The sequence below is a fragment of the Herpailurus yagouaroundi genome, unplaced genomic scaffold (genome assembly GCF_014898765.1).
Source record: "Herpailurus yagouaroundi ecotype Mexico unplaced genomic scaffold, PumYag 28, whole genome shotgun sequence".
NCBI lineage: Eukaryota > Metazoa > Chordata > Mammalia > Carnivora > Felidae > Herpailurus > Herpailurus yagouaroundi.
In genome coordinates this window covers 49,036,518-49,057,683 of record NW_024412376.1, presented here as the reverse complement: position 1 = coordinate 49,057,683, position 21,166 = coordinate 49,036,518, and the positions used below count along the sequence as shown (strand labels likewise).

The 21,166-nt window shown below is 35.9% G+C and overlaps 1 protein-coding gene across 3 annotated transcripts in view; it reads left to right on the top strand.

Moving 5' to 3' along the window:
- The window catches only part of NAA15 (N-alpha-acetyltransferase 15, NatA auxiliary subunit), an 86,344-nt gene that overhangs the window by 51,711 nt on the left and 13,467 nt on the right, over positions 1–21,166 (top strand). For 2 of the 3 annotated variants that reach the window (XM_040473677.1, XM_040473669.1), the window contains exons 11-16: positions 2,161–2,330; positions 3,559–3,711; positions 4,278–4,406; positions 5,492–5,705; positions 15,821–16,014; positions 20,627–20,735. In XM_040473677.1, the coding sequence (XP_040329611.1) occupies positions 2,161–2,330; positions 3,559–3,711; positions 4,278–4,406; positions 5,492–5,705; positions 15,821–16,014; positions 20,627–20,735 (969 nt within the window). Of the gene's footprint in view, positions 1–1,231; positions 1,327–2,160; positions 2,331–3,558; positions 3,712–4,277; positions 4,407–5,491; positions 5,706–15,820; positions 16,015–20,626; positions 20,736–21,166 lie in introns of those variants that run through there. The other variant, XR_005789768.1, reaches the window with a different exon arrangement.

The window sequence follows — 21,166 nt, the reverse complement described above, 5'->3', positions numbered from 1 at the left end:
ATACAGAACATTTCCATCATTGCAAAAGCTTCTAACAGACAGGCTTAACGAGATTTAGGTTTTTGGGGGTATGTGTGTGTGTCATGTTTTTCTTTCTTTTATTTATTTTTTTTTTTTGGTTCATCGTTTTTTGTTTCCTTTTATTTAAGTTTAAAAAAAAATTTTTTTTAGTGTTTATTTATTTTTGAGAGAGAGAGGGAGACACAGAATCGGAAACAGGCTCCAGGCTCTGAGCTGTTAGCACAGAACCCAACATGGGCCTCGAACTCACAAACCGTGAGATCGTGACCTGAGCCGGAGCTGGACGTTCAACCGACTGAACCACACAGGCGCCCCAAGTTTCTTTTCTTTTTTTTTTTTTAATGTTTATTTGAGAGAGAGTGCGCTCGTGAGAGAGCGGTGGGGGGTGCAGAGAGAAAGGGGGACAGAGGATTCAAAACAGGCTCTCTGCTGACAGAGCAGAGAGCCCCAAGTGGGGCTTGAACTCAGAAGCCATGAGCTCATGACCTGAGCCAAAGGCAGACACTTAACTGACTGAGCCACTCAGGCACCCATTTCCTTTTAAATTTAAAGGGTGAACAAGATTATTTCATGGGTGGTGGAATGTTCTTCCATCAGGAAGCATTTAGTGTTTATTTTGTATGTTAGCAATTGTCAGGAATTACAAACTGGTGATATTCTATCATTCATTTTCTATTATCTTACAAGAGAAATTTCCCTTCATCTGTTACCTGTTTATCTAGTATTTGAGTTTATGTAGGAATATCAAGATGAATTCTGCTTTTCCCCCCTTCCTCTCCTACTTTTTGTTATTGTTTCTCAGTTTTCAAAATAATGAATTCATTTAGTAGCATCCTTCAAAGATGCCAGTGCACATTTTAAAAGTGTAATGAATTCATGGGTTTAAATATACTTGATGTTTTAAGTCATTGCAGTTTCAAATGGTTCCAGCCTTCACATACCATGGTAGTAGTTGATAGCTTTTTTGCAGTTTGGTATGACAAGATATTCCAGTTCATCTGGCACACTGTCCATAGCAGACCTGGAATCAATAGTTTTTCCAAAGGAACCCTGGTTCTTACAGTGGGAAAGCCCAGTATAGGACCTGGGATGCTTGTTGCTATTGGGTTGATTATTGTTTCTAGGTCTCAGATTAATTTTAATAATACTTTTTAAAAGGCGTTACCATGGTTTCATTGGTTAATCATCATGATGTTCCTTTGATTATCAGCATTTTCCTACATATTTTACAAATGTGGAAGAGGTTCAATGACATGCCCAAGAATATGCAGCACTTTAGTTGCAGATCTATCAGATCGGGAGTTGGTGAGTTCCACTCCTATTGTTTGTCCACTGAGCCATCCTGCTTTTACTAGGATAAAAATAAGCAATCTGTTGCTTTCTTTGAAAGCAAATAACAGTTCTTAGATTTTAGATATTGGTATGAAATAAAAAAGCATTTTTTAATGTGTGGGTTGTATATTTAACTTACACATTTTCTTGTGAATATATAGAAGTCGAATTACGAACTAAAATGTAGAGTAAGCATTTTTTCTTACCTCATCTTTTGGGTATAGTTTTTATTCAACCTAAATTATGCATCGTTGCATATCAGCATAATATTAACATATATTAAAAATATCATAATCACCAAAACTCAACCACATCATAGGTATACTTATGTAGAGTTTAGTATGTTAGCTAGAAATGTTAAGCAGTCAGGCCCGTTTTTTTTAGCCTCACATTAATGAAAAATTTCTTTTGATACCTTTTTCCCATCTCTCATAAATAACTTCCTAGTCCATACACATTCATAGTTCTAGCCCTGATTGTCTCCCTGACTCCTTTTAGTTTCTTTTTTTAGGTAATTTTTTTTGTATCTTTGATCTTGTTTATCTGCCATATTTATGATATAAAATTCTTACTAAATTCAAGGCATTGTGCTAGGGGCTGAAATGATACAGAATAGAAAGCATGGTCCCTTTCAAAGATCTTACAAATTTAAGGATAGTTTTATAGCTAGATACGTAAATAAATGGTTCAAGGTATTTTTCCTTATTAACAAAGATAAAGCCATTTGGAGGTGGGTACTCGCTTACTATACGTTAATGACTAATCTTGGTTTATTTCCTCTCCCACCCACTTCCCCACTTTTTAAAGATGATGGAAAAGAGGAACCACCAACTACATTACTTTGGGTCCAGTACTACTTGGCACAACATTATGACAAAATTGGTCAGCCATCGATTGCTTTGGAATACATAAATACCGCTATTGAAAGTACACCTACATTGATAGAACTCTTTCTTGTGAAAGCTAAAATCTATAAGGTAAAAATCTTCCCCTCCCCTCCCCTCCCTTTTTTATAAGGTAATGTGTCTTAGAAAGAATTTTTTCTATAGTTTATAAATTCTAAAAGATATAACAAAAATGATATATTTGATGGCTTGTAAAACCTGGAATGAATATAGTGCATTCCTCAGTCTGATTACTTTTAGATTTGTCATGGTCATGCTACTTTATTTATGTCTGTATATACACACAGATATACATACATGCATATGGTTATTCAGATATGTGGTTATTCATATTATATATTTTCATGTATTCACACATACGCATATCTAATTATTTTGTTGGTTTTAAGTTGTAAGAGTATAGATACTCAAACGTTATTAATTTGCTTGAAATGTTTGTTTCTATTAACAGTTGAGTATGATCATGATCGGTATTGAAATGAAACTGAAAATTTTATAGTTTTACATGTCTTCTTAACTTCTTGGTCCTTCTTGAGAATCTCCGGTCCTATGTTTTAGCATCATCTTAAAATGAAATTGGCTCTTCTCTTTCTTAATACAAATACAAATTAGTAATAAAATCTCTTAGGGAAGAGATTATAAACTCACAATTTATTTACCAAAAAATAATGAAATTAAGTGATGTTTTAAAAGCACTTTTCAAAGCCAGGTTATTATCCTCATTAGTTTTGTGTCTTTGACAAATGGACTAGTTACGTGAATTAGAATGCATCTGGGAATGCCCAGTAATAGTCAGTAATGTGTCCATGTTTCCTTTAGGGTAGAAATTTGGCCACACCTTTGCCTATTTTTTCTTCTTCTTCTTTTTTTTTCTTTTACTTTTCAGTGTTGATGAATAATTTTTTTAAATAAGTATTCTTGTATGTTAACTGAATTTCTCTGATACTCAACTATGATGCCTTTTTTGACCTTTATATTGTTCTGACTTAAAGATTTTGACTATTATTTATTCTTAAATTTAACCATTGTTGTTGAGTATTCATTATGTGCCAGGCACTGTTGTAAGCAATGAGGTATAACAGTAAACAATAAAACAAGTTTTTACTGGCAGGGAGCCTATATTCTGTGTAGCCAGAAAAGTATCAAAATGTATGCATGTATATTGGTTAAGGATCTAAGATCAGTCAGAAGAATACCTTTTTTTTCACTTGTGTTTTAGTTACCTGTCAATAGGTAACTAATTACGTGCCTAGTAAAATTAGCATACTGATTGGTTTATTTTGCTTTTCTACCCTATAAGCATGCTGGAAATATTAGAGAAGCTGCAAGGTGGATGGATGAAGCCCAGGCCTTGGACACAGCAGACAGATTTATCAATTCGAAGTGTGCAAAGTACATGCTAAAAGCCAATCTGATAAAAGAGGCTGAAGAAATGTGCTCAAAGTTTACAAGGGTTTGTACAGCTACTGTTCTTATGAATAAACAGTCTATACTTGTATACCTTGCTTATTTTTCAAAAATTTTTTCTAATATTTTTAATATCAAAATAGGATTTTAATTAAATTCCCTTTGATACTAATACTGACATCAGTAATAGTATAAAACATTTTTCTTTTTAGGTGGTTGTGCAATGCTTTTTTATTTTTTATTTATTTATTGTACAGTGTGTTTTTAAACTCTGATTTACATTGAGATGTGTTCAGATGAAATTTTTTAGGAGTGAAAGGAACTAATATTAGTTGAATACCTGCTGTGTACTAGTGTTCTGTATCTTATGTTACTCTCCAACCCCAGTTATGTAGATCTTTTGATTATTTACAAAGGTACATTTTTTCCCCAGTGATTAGAATTATAATTTCAATTTCTTATAATAACTGTTCCCTCATTCTGAAAATGGTTAATATAGAAAGTGATTTTGAAAGAATTAAAGTCAATAGACCATACTTTCCTTCTTAAATTCTATGGTGAAATAGTGTATTTGGTAAGACATGGTCTTGAATGCATATGATTTTTATATAGGAAGGAACATCAGCAGTAGAGAATTTGAATGAAATGCAGTGCATGTGGTTCCAGACAGAATGTGCCCAGGCTTATAAGGCAATGAATAAATTTGGTGAAGCACTTAAGAAATGTCATGAGATTGAAAGAGTAAGTACCCTATATATGTGAGTTTCTTATTTTATTCTGTTATATGTTGGAGGTTTGGGGCAACTGTTTTTCTTTTCTTCCTCTTTATAATTCACACCTTGTGAATTCTAAATATCAGTGTTCACAGTTTTTCAATAAAAATGTTGCTGACTATATTATGAGCAGACTTCCCCATTGTCTACTCTGCCTGCAAGAATTCATGTAAAAAATTTGGAGAGTTTGCATCTTGTTACGTTCTTACTGATTTTTGAATGTTTCTTTCAAATTGCTGCTGTATCTTCAGTAATACAAAGCTCATTAAGGTATCCTAGAAACTGGGGGTTGATTGGTGATTCAATACACTCTTGATACTCGTACAAGTTTTGAAGTCTTTTTACGGTATTTTTGTAGCCTATGTAATTCCTCATTTTTTTGATAAATTCATTGTTTTCTTAGTCCTCTTCACTTCTGATTCATTTGTATCACTAGTGGTTGGCTTTCCTTTTTTGTGTTTTACACAGATAAAGATAATTTGTATAATTTCATGCTTTTTCTCTTACCAAGTCGAGAACCCCAGAACTTAGTTGAAATGAGCTAGGTTGTGGTTGCTCGACTTACTTCACTAATTGATTTCTCTCTCGCATACCAACATAACATTGCGTAGGACTCACTCAGATTTGTATTTTCAGAAAAATTACCAAATACTGTATACTATAATCTTTGCAGATCATTCTGAATATAAAAACAATGTTTAGTGTGTAAATCTATTGAATCATTATTTATACTAATAATGTTTGATTTGTCATGCTAGCTTTATTTAAGTATGGTTAAAGAAGGAATAAGTATATATGTTTCAAATGATTGTGCTTCCTTTTCATTTAAATAATTCATTGCCCGGTGTTTGCCATATAATGTGCTAGGGGATGGTCACTTGTATTTGCTTATTTGATATGGAAAGTATTTATACTGGATGATTGTAATATGTAATATTTTTTAATTTATTAATTTTTTCATGCATAGGAAACCAGTAAATCTAAAAGTTTGATTTCTATAGCTTTTTTTAACATTGTTATACTTCAGTATAATAAAAAAGATGATTTTGTTAGCATTTTATAGAAATCACTGATGACCAGTTTGACTTTCATACTTACTGTATGAGGAAGATTACCCTTAGATCATATGTGGACTTATTAAAACTAGAAGATGTACTTCGACAGCATCCATTTTACTTCAAAGCAGCAAGAATTGCTATAGAGATCTATTTGAAGCTTCATGACAACCCCCTAACAGATGAGAATAAAGAACATGAAGCTGATACAGGTATAATATTCAAAGATTTCTTATTGTTTGCTATGATATGTATATGTATATTTATATTTTTGTGTAGTTTAGATTTTTCTTGAGCTTTTTATTAAGCACCTGTGGGAAGATGTTATACATGCTTAGAAAATGATGATGGACGTTTGTGAATTTCTCTAAGCAACGAAAGAAAAATACTGTTTATACTTTGAAAAGCAAGAATTTAATTTGTAACTGGTCATTAGCTTTTAAGAAGTTGAATCTCATGAGTTTAACATTTAATAACTGGTTTAGCCAGTACTGTAAATTGCTAACTATGATACTATAAATTGCTAACTGTATCATTAGTGTTGCCTGTCAGTATATCTAGTTCTTCTTTTTAATAGTTATTTATAATTAACCTACTGAGAGGCAAATATTGCTTGAACATTAAAAGCCAGCTTGGATGGGGCACCTAGGTGGCTCAGTTCAGTTAAGCATCCCTTGATTTCTGCTTGAGTCATGATCTCATGGTCATAGGATAGAGCCCTGCTTTGGGCTCTGTGCGGGCTTGGAGCCTGCTTAAGATTCTCTCTTCCTCTCTGCCCCTTCCCCACTTGTGCACTTGTGAGTGCATGTGCATGCTTGCTTGCTGTCTCTCAAAAGAAAAAAAAAAAACAAAACAAAAAACAAACAAACAAAAAACAATATTAAAAGCCACTTGGAATTAAACTAGTAAAATTGCCTAGTGATTTATCATTTGGCCAGTTTTTAAAGTGCTATTTTTCTACCATGATGTCAGATGTATAGTATTCCTTAGATAATTATTTGGGGAAGAATTTCAATAAAAATGAAAGAGGCATGTAGAAGGATATAAATTAATTGTACATCCAGATATTTGTGACTTAATTTGTGGCAAAAATGTTACAGGAGATGGGGTGTAAGAAGTGTGTCACCATGTTATTATTCAGTCCTGAGTTTATTCTTCTGAAGTTATGGTTGGTTGTTTTCTGTATCCTTCTTCCTGCTAAGGAGAATCATTTTGTTAATTTGTTGTTAAATTTTACTTCCTATTGCCTAGGAACCCTTAAGAACTTTCTAAAATCACACATTGAAACCCTCGTACAGATTTCACTTGACTCTCTCTCTACTTGTTGCTTCAACTAGAAAATGCCAGTAAGAATCTATGGAACAGTTTACTGTTGAATCTGAGAGTTACTGTCCTCTGACTTCTTTTGTTCACTGACTTCTTTCTGTTCACTCCTCCTGCCTTTCTCTTCAAATTATACAAATAATATACAATTAACTCTAATTATACAAAGTTAAAACAGTTCAGAAATGTACTAACAAATACAAAAATTTCCTTTCACTGTTCTCTTACCTGTAGGTCATCTTCTTTTAAAGATTATCCGTATAAAACATTCAGTTTCCTTTGTGCACAATTACATTTATGTGTACGTAAACTCTAACACACGTTTCAGAGCAGTTCTTTGAGATTGTTTGGTTTCATTTGTTTTATTTTTTTAGCTTCACAAATGAGTCATATTATCCCTGGTATTCTGCAACTTAGACTTTATTTTTCATAGTGTTGCTCCATGTCTGGGCATAAACTTACTACAATTATCAGTCATTTAAGGGCTATGTGGGAACCTTTGTGTGTTTTTCCCCCCACTATTACAGTGCTATAGTAAATCCTTGTACATCATTTTGCACATGTTTATTTAGCATGGATTGTTAGAAGTGGAAATTACTCGGTTAAAGAGTATGAAAATTTGAAATAGTGTCAAATTGCCTTTCTTAAGAGGTTCGTCAGTTTTTATTGCCATAAACACTGTATTGTGAGATTATCTTTTATTTTATTGCTAACAGAAAATTATCCATTCTTCACATTTTTGTTATTTTTGGGAAAATACCTGCTTTATAATTCCTAAATTTTTAAGAGGGGAACAGCTGTCTATGTTTTCATGTGGCCTTTGGGTTTCTTGTATGAATTGCCTGTTCATATCTTTTTCCCTTTTTTTTAATTTATTTTTTAATTTACATCCAAGTTAGCATATAGTGCAACAGTGATTTCAGTGATTGATCCCCTATGTATAACACCCAGTGCTCATCACAAGTGTCTTCCTTAATGCCCTTTACCCATTTAGCCGCCCCCCCGCCACACAATCCCTCCAGTAACACTCTGTTCTCTATATTTAAGAGTCTCTTATGTTTAGTCCCCCTCCCTGTTTTTATATCTTAAAATCCTCATATGAGTGAAGTCATATGATACACGTCTTTCTCTAATTTTGCTTAGCATAATACCCTCTAGTTCTATCCACGTAGTTGCAAATGGCAAAATTTCATTCTTTTTGATTACTGAGTAATACTCCATTGTGTGTGTGTGTGTGTGTGTGTGTGTGTGTGTATATGTACATATATATGTACATATACACACACACACACACACACACACCACCTCTTCTTTATCCATTCATCCATCAATGGACATTTGGGCTCTTTCTATACTTTGGCTGTTGTTGATAGTCCTGCTATAAACATGGGGGTGCATGTGTCTCTTCGAAACAGCACAGCTGTATCCCATGGATAAATGCCTAGTAGTGCAATAGCTGGGTCGTAGGGTAGTGCTATTTTTTAGTTTTTTGAGGAACCTCCATACTATTTTCCAGAGTGGCTGCACCAGTTTGCATTCCTACCAACAGTGCTGAAGAGATTCTCTTTCTCTGCATCCTTGCGAACATCTGTTGTTGCCTGAGTTGTTAATTTTAGCCATTCTGACTGGTGTGAGGTGGTATCTCATTGTGGTTTTGATTTGTATTTCCCTGATGATGAGTGATGTTGAGCATTTTTTCATGTGTCTGTTAGTCATCTGGATGTCTTCTTTGGAGAAGTGTCTATACATGTCTTTTGCCCATTTCTTCATTGGATTATTTGGTTTTTGGATTATCTTTTCCCATTTTAGTTTTCAACCTCTTGGCTTATAGGAGTTTTCTACATAGTCAGGACTTTAATTCTTATTTATATATTGCAGAAATTTTCTTCCTGTTTTATTTAGGTCTTTATGGTGGGTATCTTTTATTATGTAAAAGTGTTAGTTTTTATGAGATAAGAAAGATTTCTTTAATCTTTTGTGACTTCTAGGTCTTGCATAAAAAGGCTTTTCTACTTCAGAATTTAAAATATATTCATAAATATCTTGTGTGTTTCCTTATAACAATTATTCTGTTATGTTTACAATTTGTTAATCACCCGGAGTTAATTTTTATATACTGATGTGAGGTAGAAGGTAGCTTATTACCTGCAAGCAGACTGCTGATTCCTCAACAATATTTATTGATAAGTTGTCATATTCCCTGCTTATTTAAAATGCCATCTTTAGGTGACCCTGGCTGCTCAGTTTGTGGAGCATGCAACTCTTGATCTTGGGGTTGTGAGTTCGAGCCCCACGTTGGGTGTAGAGATTACTAAAAAATAAAATCTTTGAAACTAAATAAAGTGGCGCGTGGGTGACTCAGTGAGTTCAGCGTCTGGCTCTTGATTTCACCTCAGGTCATGATGATATCAGAGTCATGGGATCGAGGCCCACCTGCGATGTCTCTGTGCTGAGCATGGAGCCTGCTTAAGATTGTCTCTCTCCCTCTCTCCCTCCCTCCCTCCCTCTCCCTCCCTCCCTCCCTCCCTCCCTCCCTCCCTCCCCCTCTCTCTCCCTCCCCCTCTCTCCCTCTTCCCCCACCCCCAGCCTCTCCTTCAAATAAATAAACAAATAAACAAACAAAATACTAAACTGTGATGTAGTGAATTGTGGATATGGTGTCTGGTTCTAACACAACATCAAAACTTACTATACAGATGTTAAGATTGTGATATTGACATCAGTATTCAGTTTTCTGTTCTTATCTGTTTGTCTCTTAATCTAATACTATGTCTTTAGAATTTTCTTGCCTTTACATGCAAATTTTTGCTTATATATGAACTGTATGATTAGCTTGATGCCAGAAAGTTTCTTTTGGAATTTTTAATTTGAATCGCATTTAAGATCTAGATTACCTTTTGGGGTGGGGATATCTTAAACAATTACTATTAAGTCTTTGCATACTAGAATGCATTGTATCTTCTTTTTTTTTTCTTTTTTTTTTTTTTTTTTAATTTTTCTTCAACATTTATTTATTTTTGGGACAGAGACAAGAGCATGAACAGGGGAGGGGCAGAGAGAGAGGGAGACACAGAATCGGAAACAGGCTCCAGGCTCTGAGCCATCAGCCCAGAGCCTGACGCGAGGCTCGAACTCCCGGACCGCGAGATCGTGACCTGGCTGAAGTCGGACGCTTAACCGACTGCGCCACCCAGGCGCCCCGCATTGTATCTTCTATTGTCCGATAACTTTGGTGAATTTGTTACTAGCATTATCTCTACATGTCTTGTTTTCCATTACAGTATTCTGAAAATTTTTTTAATGTTTATTTATTTTTGAGAGTACAAGCAGGGTAGGGTCAGAGAAAGGGGGAGAGAGGATCTGAAACGGGTTCCACACTGAGAATGTGGGGCTTGAAGTCATGAACCACAAGATCATGACCTGAGCCGAAGTTGGAAGCTCAACCAACTGAGCCACCCAGGCACCCCTCTTTTAACAGTATTCTAAATGAATATTATTATAATTTTTGTCAAGTTGGTATCCTTATTGAACTCTGATATTAGGTTTAGTTGTTTTTTCAGTTGATTTTTAAAAAATTTTCTATGTAAGCTATTATGTTAATCTGTAAACATTAGTAGTTTGGTTTCTTTCAGAATTTATTCCTCTCTTTTCCATGCTTTATTGCACTGGTGAGGGTGGCAGAAACTGCTAACAGAAACAGTAGTGTGCTTGCAGCCTTCTTTATCTTTAGACATAATGTTTCTCATGGTCCATCCACTGTAAAGCTTGCTATTTGTAACAAATATGTGGTAGTAACCCTTTATTTGGTTGAGAAGTTATTTTTCACTTTTTATGTTTTATCTTTTCAGTAAACCTACAGTCTTTATGTGGCCAGATTTCTTTTATTTTGCTTTCTTGTGTGAATGTTGATTTGGCTGGATACTCTAGGTTCAGATGTTATTTGCTATGCATTCATGTGTATGTGTGCACACACATACGTGCACACAATTTTTTAAATAGTTTTTTTTTAATGTTTATTTTTGAGAGAGAGAGGCAGTGGGACAGAGAGCAGGGGAGGGGCAAAGAGAAAGGGAAACATAGAATCTGAAGCTGGCGCCAGGCTCCGAGCTATCAGCACAGAGCCCGACCTGGGGCTCGAACTCACAGACCATGATGCTTAACTCACTGAGCCACCGAGGTGCCCCTACACACAGTTTTATTTAAGAGATAGTGCAATATTCTAGCATAGGAGAATTCTTCTCTGGTTTCTCTTGAGCTGAAATTCTGAGCCTCTTTTATGTTAACATAAGTCATAGGTAATTCTTGCAAAATTTAGACAGTGCTTATCCAGATAAGTTAGTGCTACATTAAGTGAAATAGGATTTGAATTAATTTCTATATTAATTTCTTATGTAGTTATTCCTTTCCTATTTTTGTATGGCAACTCTATTATTATTAACTACATGGGTCCTTTCAAGGCAGTGGCAGATAATATAGAATAAGGTCACAAACTAGCCAGTGGGCAGATCCGTACTGCAGTTTGATTTGATAAATGAAGTTTTATTGGGACACAGCTGAGCCTGTTCATTTATATATTATCTATGGCTAATTTTGTGCTACAAGAGCTGAGTTTAGTTGCACCAGAGATCTGAAAATATTTAGTATCTGGCTCATTATAGAAAATGATTGCTGACCCCCAGTATAGCATAATGGAAAGAAACAGCCCAGAATTTGGAATGAGAGTGAAGTGGATTTAAATCCTTGCTGTGCCTTTTATTATTACTTGAGTTATTGTTTTTCCTCTGAAACCTCAGTTTTCTCATACATAAAATAATATACTCTAATCCATGAGATTATTAAGGACATTAAACAAAATAACATAGGGATGGTATCTAGTGTGTAGTAAGGATGCAAGTGGTAGCAATTGTACAGTCATTAAAAGGTCAGCATTTTTGTGGCTACTCATTCATAGTCTTTTGTTTCCAGAATGTAAGTTTTCATCCTTGTTTGAAATTTTCTTTTTCAGTAGTAAGGGCTTCTTTACTAGGGAAAAGAGAAACAAGTCCGTATTTGTTCTGATGGTGGTTATCTATTGCCACATAATATTCCTGAATTTAGCAGCTTAAAATAATTATTTCTATAGTTTAGGAATTTAGTAGCCTCTAGGTGGGCCCAGCTTAGGGTCTCTTATAAAGTTGTAGTTGAGGTGTTGGCTGGGGCTACAGTCATCCGAAAGCTTAACTAAGACTAGAAGATTCATTTCCTAGATGGCTCACTTGCATGGCTTTTGGCAGGTGGCCATAATATGTCAGTCTCTCTAGATTTCTTGAGTTCATCAAGCTCACCATGAGAGAGCAAGGAAGAAGCCACAACATTTTTAATGTTCTGTTCTCTTGACACAACATTCCATTACTTCCTTCACATTCTAATTGGTAGCAGTGAATTACCGAGTATAAACTATATTTGAGTGGGAGAAGAATGAAACAATTTGTAGGTATGTTTTTAACTGCCATGTTCTACAATCAGGACACAAATTATTTCTATTATTCTTAAATGCAAAATACACTTGCCCCTCCCAAGGCCTTCAAAAGTCTCATTCCATTACAGCATTGGCTCAGAGTCCAGAATGTTACATATAAATGAGGCGCAGGTGCTGATAAGGGTTCTTGAATATGGTTCTTTAGTATAGTTAGTATAGCTCTTCAAGTATAGTTCTTGATATGAAATCCTGTATCAACCACATATTCAGTATAAATTGATGGCAGAGGCATAGGGTACCCACTGTTGATATTCTTACTCAGAAAGGGGTGATGAGGGAGGAATGAGAGGTACACAAGAGTGACTGGTTCATGGCAGTTCTCAAGTCCAGTTGGGTACAGGATTAGGACTCACAGTGTAGGAATAATTCTCTTATGGCTCTTGGTTCTATGTTCTGGGTTCTTGGTTCCACCTTCTGTATCATCTTTTCTTGTTCTTAAAAGATAGCATTTGCAGGATGCCTGGTTGGCTCAGTTGGAAAAGCTTGTGACTCTTGATCTTGGAGTCATGGGTTCAAGCCCCACGTTGGGTGTATAGATTACTTTTTAAAAATTAATTAATTGATAGTTAACATTTGTTTGCACCTTAGTAGTTTTTCAGTCTACTTCCAAAATTTGGGAGGTCTTTTCATTTTATACTATCTCCATTCCTTTCAGTCCAGATTTGCTGTTTCTACCCATCTAATTCTCTTAAAACTTTTAGGGATCTTTTGTGAGTCTTATTAGAATCCACATGCACAAATATCTTTGTCTACCTTGAGCACTGAGAGGACACCACCCTTAAGTTTCTTAGAAGCTCTGTTGTTTGAGAGGATCTGTGACTCATACCCTTAAAATTTTGGGGTGACTAGTAACTGAGGCACCATCTTTCTGAGTTCTAAGCCTTAAAGGAATCTCCCTCCCTTCCTTGTCTTTAGTAGGCTCCATACCCAGCATGGAGCCCAACATAGGACCTGAACCAAGATTAATAGTTGGATGCTTAACCAACTGAGCCACCTAGGCACCCCTGAGTCTTAAAAGATTTTAAAGCCAAACTCAACTTTCCCTGTTGACATGCTTTCTTGGCAGTTCTCTGAATTTGATCTTTGCTCAGCAGCCATTTCTGGAGAGGCTGAGAATTTTCAGAGCCGTTAAATCCTTCTTCCATTTGTTTCTTTTTCTTGCATTTTTATTACAAGCTGAAAGAGGAATCAGATGCCCCCTTAACTACCTTTTTTTTTTTTTGGTCTGGAAATACCCCTAACTAGATCACCCTGTTCATTTGATAGATTTTATAAATGTTACTTAACTTTCTGCCTCTACATGACTATAACATGTCTCTTCAAAATCGATTTGCAGCCTCTTCAAAATCGACTCTGTTAATAGTCTAGGGTTCTTTGAGCTTCCATTAATGCTTTTCTCCAAGTCTTTCCACCTTTTGCCACTCTCTGGAACCAAAACCAGTTCTACATTTTAGGTTTTTATTGCAGCAGCATCCCCCTTCCAGGTACCAAAATCTGTCTTGGTTATCTGTTGCTGCTATTGCTTACACATAGCTTTAAATAACAAACATTTATTATATCAGAGTTACTGTGGCTCAGGAATTCAGAAGTCACTTAGCTGTAGATTTTGAAAGATGTAGGGGTCTTTCAGGAGGTTGAAGTCAAGATAGCCAGGGCATCTGAGAGGTTGGCTTGAGTTGGAGAATCTGCTTCCAAGATGGCTTCGTCTCATACCCAGAAGCCTTTTTTTGGCCACATGGGTCTTTCCATAAAGTTGTTTGGCTATCTTCACAACATGGCAGTTGGTTTCTTCTGAGTTGTCCAAGAGAAAGCAAGGAGCAATCCACAGTACTTTTATGTTCTGATCTTGGATGTCATATACTTTGATTTCTAGCACATTCCATGTGTTAGAAGTGAGTCAGTAAGTATAGACCACAATTAAGGGAAGCGGGGAAATAGGTTCTGCCTTTTGAAGGAGAGAATTTATGGGCATATTTAAAAAAAATTTTTTTTAACATTTATTTATTTTTGAGACAGAGAGAGACAGAGCATGAACGGGGGAGGGTCAGAGAGAGGGAGACACAGAATCCAAAACAGGCTCCAGGCTCTGAGCTGTCAGCACAGAGCCTGACGCGGGGCTCGAACTTACGGACCGCAAGATCATGACCTGAGCCAAAGTCGGCCGCTTAACCGACTGAGCCACCCAGGCGCTCCAATTTATGGGCATATTTTATTTTATTTATTTATTTTTTTTTTAATTTTTTTTTTCAATGTTTATTTATTTTTGGGACAGAGAGAGACAGAGCATGAACGGGGGAGGGGCAGAGAGAGAGGAAGACACAGAATCGGAAACAGGCTCCAGGCTCCGAGCCATCAGCCCAGAGCCTGACGCGGGGCTCGAACTCACGGACCGCGAGATCGTGACCTGGCTGAAGTCGGACGCTTAACCGACTGCGCCACCCAGGCGCCCCTATGGGCATATTTTAAAGTCACCACAGTGGTGGTATATTTTAGAATGACTTTTTTCATTTCTTGGTATCAACAAGTATTACCAAATAAATACCAGTTGTACATGTAGCATTCAGATTTACTGCTTGAAGACTAAATAGTATAGAGTTTTTACTTCATTATTACATATTTATCAGTGATTTCCAGGTGGTCTTTTGAGACATCCATAGTTTATACTCAAGAGCTATTGTTAATTTTCAGTGTCAAATTTTTAGTTTATCTTATAGTTATTCATTGTTCCGTCAACAAATACTTGAGTGTTTTCTGTATATTCTGCTAGGCCCTGAGAATACAGAGATTATGAGGAAGACAAAGTCTCTTCCACCAAGGAGTTCACAGTCTAAAAGAGAAACACCTGTATAAACAAAGTATTGTTACAAGCAAAATATACGTCATAGTGGCAGCACAGAGTAGAGAATGAATAACTGACAAGTTTAGAGGGGCATAACTAAGAAAAAGCATAGTCCAAAGCCATAGAAATATGAACATTTCTAGAATTGCAACTAGTTTAATATTGTTGGATGAACTTGTATACTTTTTTATGTTTTGCCATGGTTGCAGCACCAGGTCTCCACCTGTTTTCAAAAAAAATTTTTAAAGAGGTTACAGTATTCTCTACGTGTGTGGAACTATTAAAGGGCTAGATACACATAGGCATATGAACACATATAACATTTAATATTTTTAAAAAATTTTTAATATTTATTTTTGAGAGCGAGACAGAGTGTGAGTGGGGGAGGGGCAAAGAGAGAGGGACTCAGAATCTGAAGCAAGCTCCAGGCTCTGAGCTGTCAGCACAGAGCCTGATACAGGGCTCGAACTCATGATCCGTGAGATCATGACCTGAGCTGAAGTCAGAGGCTTAACCGACTGAGCCACCCAGGCCCCCCTAACATGTAATATGTTTTATGAGAGTTTTAGTGAGAATATTAAATTAGTGATTGATCATTACTAACCTGATTTATATGCTTTTAATTAATTAACACTCATTGCCTACAGCAAACATGTCTGACAAAGAGCTAAAGAAGCTACGTAATAAACAAAGAAGAGCTCAAAAGAAAGCCCAGATAGAAGAAGAGAAAAAAAATGCAGAAAAAGAAAAGCAGCAGAGAAATCAGAAAAAGAAAAAGGATGATGATGATGAAGAAATTGGAGGTCCCAAAGAAGAACTTATCCCTGAGAAACTGGCCAAGGTACTTAATAAAGGGTTTAGCACAATTTAGTGAAATTTCATGACAGCTATTATCATTTAATATGGTATTATTCAACCAATTTGATTATTATTTGAGTGAAAATTTTTAATTTTTAGTCTCCTCTGTCTCTCTCTCTCTCTCTCTCTCTCTCTCTCTCTCTCTCTCTGTCTCTGATCATACTTCACATTTAAAACTTGTAGTAATGATCATGATCCAGAGTAATCTAGTATGGTATAGTGGAAAGTTTTGGCTTTTGAGTCATTCTGATCTGGGTCCACGTATCAGCATGTACACTTCATTGTGTGTTTGGACACTTTGTCTAACCTCTCTGATGATTTTCTCATCTATAAAATGGGACTAGTAAAAATCCCTACTAGGCAGAGATGTTAGGATTAAAGAAAGGAACTATATGTGTAAAGAATGTAGCATCTGTTACAAGTGGTAACATGCAACTTTTTATATCTAGAGACCAAATTGAGCTTGTTAAAAAGTGAGTGTATATGTATATTTCTCATCCATGTGTCAGTTTACAGTCCTTATTTATTAATTTTGCTATTCGAACCTAATGTCTTTAAAGTTCCTAAATATTTTCCCCCAGGCCAAAATCACATGTGCCATTTTTAATCATTAAGCTGAAACCAAGGTATTCACTGTCACACAAACCATTTTGATTAGTAACGTACCTGTGTACTCCTGGCTCTTGACATTCACCTACTCCATGTGAAAATAATTGCATAATTTATTATGTGAAAGCAGTAAATATAGTGAGCACATTGCCCTAGAGTTCAGTATTAGCCTCGCTAGTAACTAAAAAACCAAAATCAACTGCTCTATAATGAAGAAAAATTATAATACTTAGTAAATAGAGTTGGAAAATAGTTTTAGGATTATACCAGAGCAGATGGACAGTAATATCTCATAGCAGTGTTGCTATTTAAGAACCATAGAGAAATCTGGCTTGGATTTCAAAGGATATATTGACATCTTATTCACAAATAATTGTGTAACTATTTTAGGAACAAAGATACTACTTTTTATTGTTGGGTGCTTATTGGAAAAATATGCAGAATAGGGAGGAAGCACAGAAAATGGACCTTTTAGGCCTCATGGAGAATTGCAGTTATTCAGGGATAATATCAACTTTAAGGGCCCTCCATCTTTATACCTCAGCTTTCTTTATTACTACCACCACTAACTTGTCTGCCAGCACCATTCTTTCCCTTGACTTTCCTTAATGACTTTTTTCTTTGTAACACTTCATATCTCACATTATACTTTTTAAAGAGAGGATCTGTCTGGCTTGTTTAGTCCTTGTCTAATAAAGGGTAATCCCACAGAGCAGAATTCTTATGCTAGCATACCAGGCCTCCTTACTGGGTTTTCCTTTTATTTTTGACTTGAGTTTTTCTTGTGTCTAGCTTATCATGGCTGCTTTTGGACCAGATGTCAAGTTATAGTCTAATTATTAATACCTATATAGGGTTGTAGAGTCTCAGAAGAAAATAATTCCTACAGAAAGTGCTTTATTTGGAAGGAGCCCAGTGGAAGGCACCCTGATCTGGGGTGCTGTTTAATATATACTTCTCTTGCTTGTTGGGCACATAACACCCTTCTCTTCCTAGGATAACTGCCGCCAGGATGCCCCCTTCTAATAGCATCCACACTTACGTATATCCCCAGTGTGGTGGCAGCACCAGATTATACCAAGCCATCATAATAAGGTATGGCATTGTAGGCTCTTTTAAATGCTGCCTGCCAAGTCTGGATCTACAGTCTATAGATTGTGATTTTTTGTGATCCTATATTTTATATTCTTCATGTGATAAGTGGTATATTTAGTGTCATTCAGGATTTTATATATATAATATGAAGTAGAAGCATCGTTAAGTTAGCGGTAATTCCAGGTAAGGAAAAAAGGAAAACAGGAAAAGATTTAGTGAGTGAGTTTAATATTTAGTTAACTGAGTATAAACCTGAAGTTTCTCCAGTGTATCATGAGGCAATAAGTTGTTATTTTTGAGTTCCCTCATGTGCCACCCATCTTGTGTCCCTCCTCACCTTCAGTCAGTACTTACCTCAGCCGGACTATTTTTTCCTTCTGTATACACACATGTTCTTTAACAGTGTGTCCTTAATATTCTGGCTGTATAAGGTATAATAGTTTCAAGCTTTTTGTTGCTATGCTGGGAGCATAGGGAGACGTACTCCTATATAACGTAGTGTAACATGGATTAGACTTCACATCAGTTTATAAATTTAAAAATTGCATGTGATCAAACCACCCTTACAGATCTCTTATATTGCCCATCAACACAATGCAATCCCAGTGTACATTTCTTTAACTTAAGTAAATTCAAATCTTCATGACTCGTTATAGTTTTTTTAATATATGTGCTGCCAGAGCAGGTACTGGATGTAATTTTTTTTTTAAGAAACAAATGAGTATGCACAATTCTAGCAATTTCATCCAGTATTCCACTCAGTGAACATAGAACCCTAACTAAGTATGATAGAAGTATAACTACCATTTGTTTAGTCCCTGTCAGTTTCTGTGTGCATCTTCTCCTAGTGAGAACATTTTGCTACAGGGATTAGGATTTTGGTACCTAATATATGGTTTTCATACATACAGTGCAAATTAATGATATATATATATATATGTCTTTACAACTTTAGGAATTTTCAAGGGTAGTTCTGTTGATTTTTTTTTTTCTCCTGATCTTAAGCACTGATTTTAGAATTCATCCCTGTTGATAGGCTTTTGTGTATATAACCCTATACTTCATTTTGTATATATGAATGTAGAATGTAGTTAACTTTATTGTGGTTATGGACATATGTTTAAGCACTCAGATTTAGCCTAACAAAATCTTCCCTATGCAAGTAAGGCACAAGGAAACATGTAGAAATTTCAGATCCAGATCTCCTGTGGAGGCATGTATTCTCACTTACTAGAAATGCAGGCAGAATTTCCCTTTTCTTTTTCCAAGTTCAAAAACTTGATTTCAGTAAGTATAATGTTTGTATGACTCAGCTGCCCTATATTCCTTGTATCCATTTTGTTAACAGCAGCCATATCTCCCTGGTGATAAATTACCCTGATCAGTACAGCAGTCTTCATTTGAGGCTTGATACAGCTCCATTACAATTTCAGTTTCCAGTTTTTTACCTTCCTTGGTAGACATTTCTTCCCTGTATATCACAAATTCCAACTCAATAGGACATAGAATCATGGGAATAAGATAAGCAAAATATTAAAAATGTGTGAGAAAGGCATACTTCTGAGGGCCCCTCTTTCCCCCTCTGTCTCCTGGTATCTACAGCTATTAGAGTGACAGTGCCATATATTGATTTCTTGTTCAGAGCACATATCTTTCAGAATAATGCCAGCTGCTTTACATGCTAGTAGTATACAGCATATCTCATAGACATCAATTTTTTGTTCAACTTTTTTTTCCTTTTTAATACTGTGAAATCGTTTCCTTAGCCAGAAACTGTGTTGGTGAAACACAATTACCAAATTAGAAGAGGCATGTTAGGTATGGCAAATCCAGATTCCATCAAGGATAAATTGTCACTGCCTCTGTCATGAGACAAGACGAACAGGCACAGATATTCAGTGCCTTTCTGATAAATGTGGTATTGTTCCCCACCCACACCTCAGTCTACAGAGAAGACTCTTGTCTAAATAGTCTAGGGGCGCCTGGGTGGCGCAGTCGGTTAAGCGTCTGACTTCAGCTAGGTCATGATCTCGCGTTCCGTGAGTTCGAGCCCCGCGTCGGGCTCTGGGCTGATGGCTCAGAGCCTGGAGCCTGTTTCCAATTCTGTGTCTCCCTCTCTCTGCCCCTCCCCCGTTCATGCTCTGTCTCTCTCTGTCCCAAAAATAAATAAATGTTGAAAAAAAAAATTTAAAAAAGGTAAATACTCAGTCTAGAAGTGTAACAATAGCACAATTATGTAGTAAACATTATACCTGCCCAGTAATGATTACAAGTATGTAATTAATATGACATTTATATAATTACTAAAGGGTGGTAGAGACAGAGTTCTATAAGTATAAATATTTTCACATACCATCTCACCATTAGCATGGCATTAGAATAAATATGAATTCTATAGAATTTGTATTATTAGAACAATGCAAGATGGAATCTTTTTTTTTTTAATAGCTTGATTGTACTTCACTTTGAGTTCAAAAAGAACATTGACTCATTCTGTAATATTCTCCACCTCTCATTCTTACCCCTCTTCATCCTATTTAACATCTCTCCTTGGTTCCCATCCCCCCAACCCCACCCCAATTACCTTACTTGTTTATCTCACTGTCTTTCTTTCCCTGGTTCTGTTTTATCTTTATCTTTACTTGTTGGATAGTTTCTATTTAGAGATAATGTAATATCTGTGGTTAAAAACCAGCGAGGAGTTCTAGAGTTCAAAATCCCCTTCCTTTAGACTGTGGGAGGTTAAAATATGACAGTATTTCTGGGTAATGGGTAAGTGATTTTTACCAAAACAACAACAATAAAAAACCAGAAAGTGTTTTTAATGGAGAGAATAACATCATACCCCTCCATCTTGCTTCCATTTGTATAATATCTTTTATTTTTGTTAGGTTGAAACTCCATTGGAAGAAGCTATTAAATTTTTAACACCGTTGAAGAACTTGGTGAAGAACAAGATAGAAACGCATCTTTTTGCCTTTGAGATTTACTTTAGGAAAGGTAGGCAATTAGGGGATAGTGGCCCTGATAAAATTGATCACTGTATTTCTTAGATATAGTCACCCAAGTCCAGTAGCTTTACCATGTAGGATTTTTTGCCAATGCAGCTTCCTCACAGAAATGCGTGCTACATGTGCAAGATGTTGTGGGGAGGTATAATGATACTATTATCTCTTCTAGGACATTAAAATCAACAATAGATGAACATCCATAACTAGGATTAAGGTCATATGTAGTAATTGCCGTGTACTTGTGTGAATAAAGTTAATGACATAAAGCTTAGATTAGTGCCTGATACACAGTAAGCATTGAATAAATGTTGGTTTTTATTAGCTATTGTTACAAGATGTGGCGCTTAAGGTGTATCTTGAAGGATGAATCATTTCTAAAAGAAGAGCTGGATAGAAAGGAAGAGGATGCTTTAAGAAAAC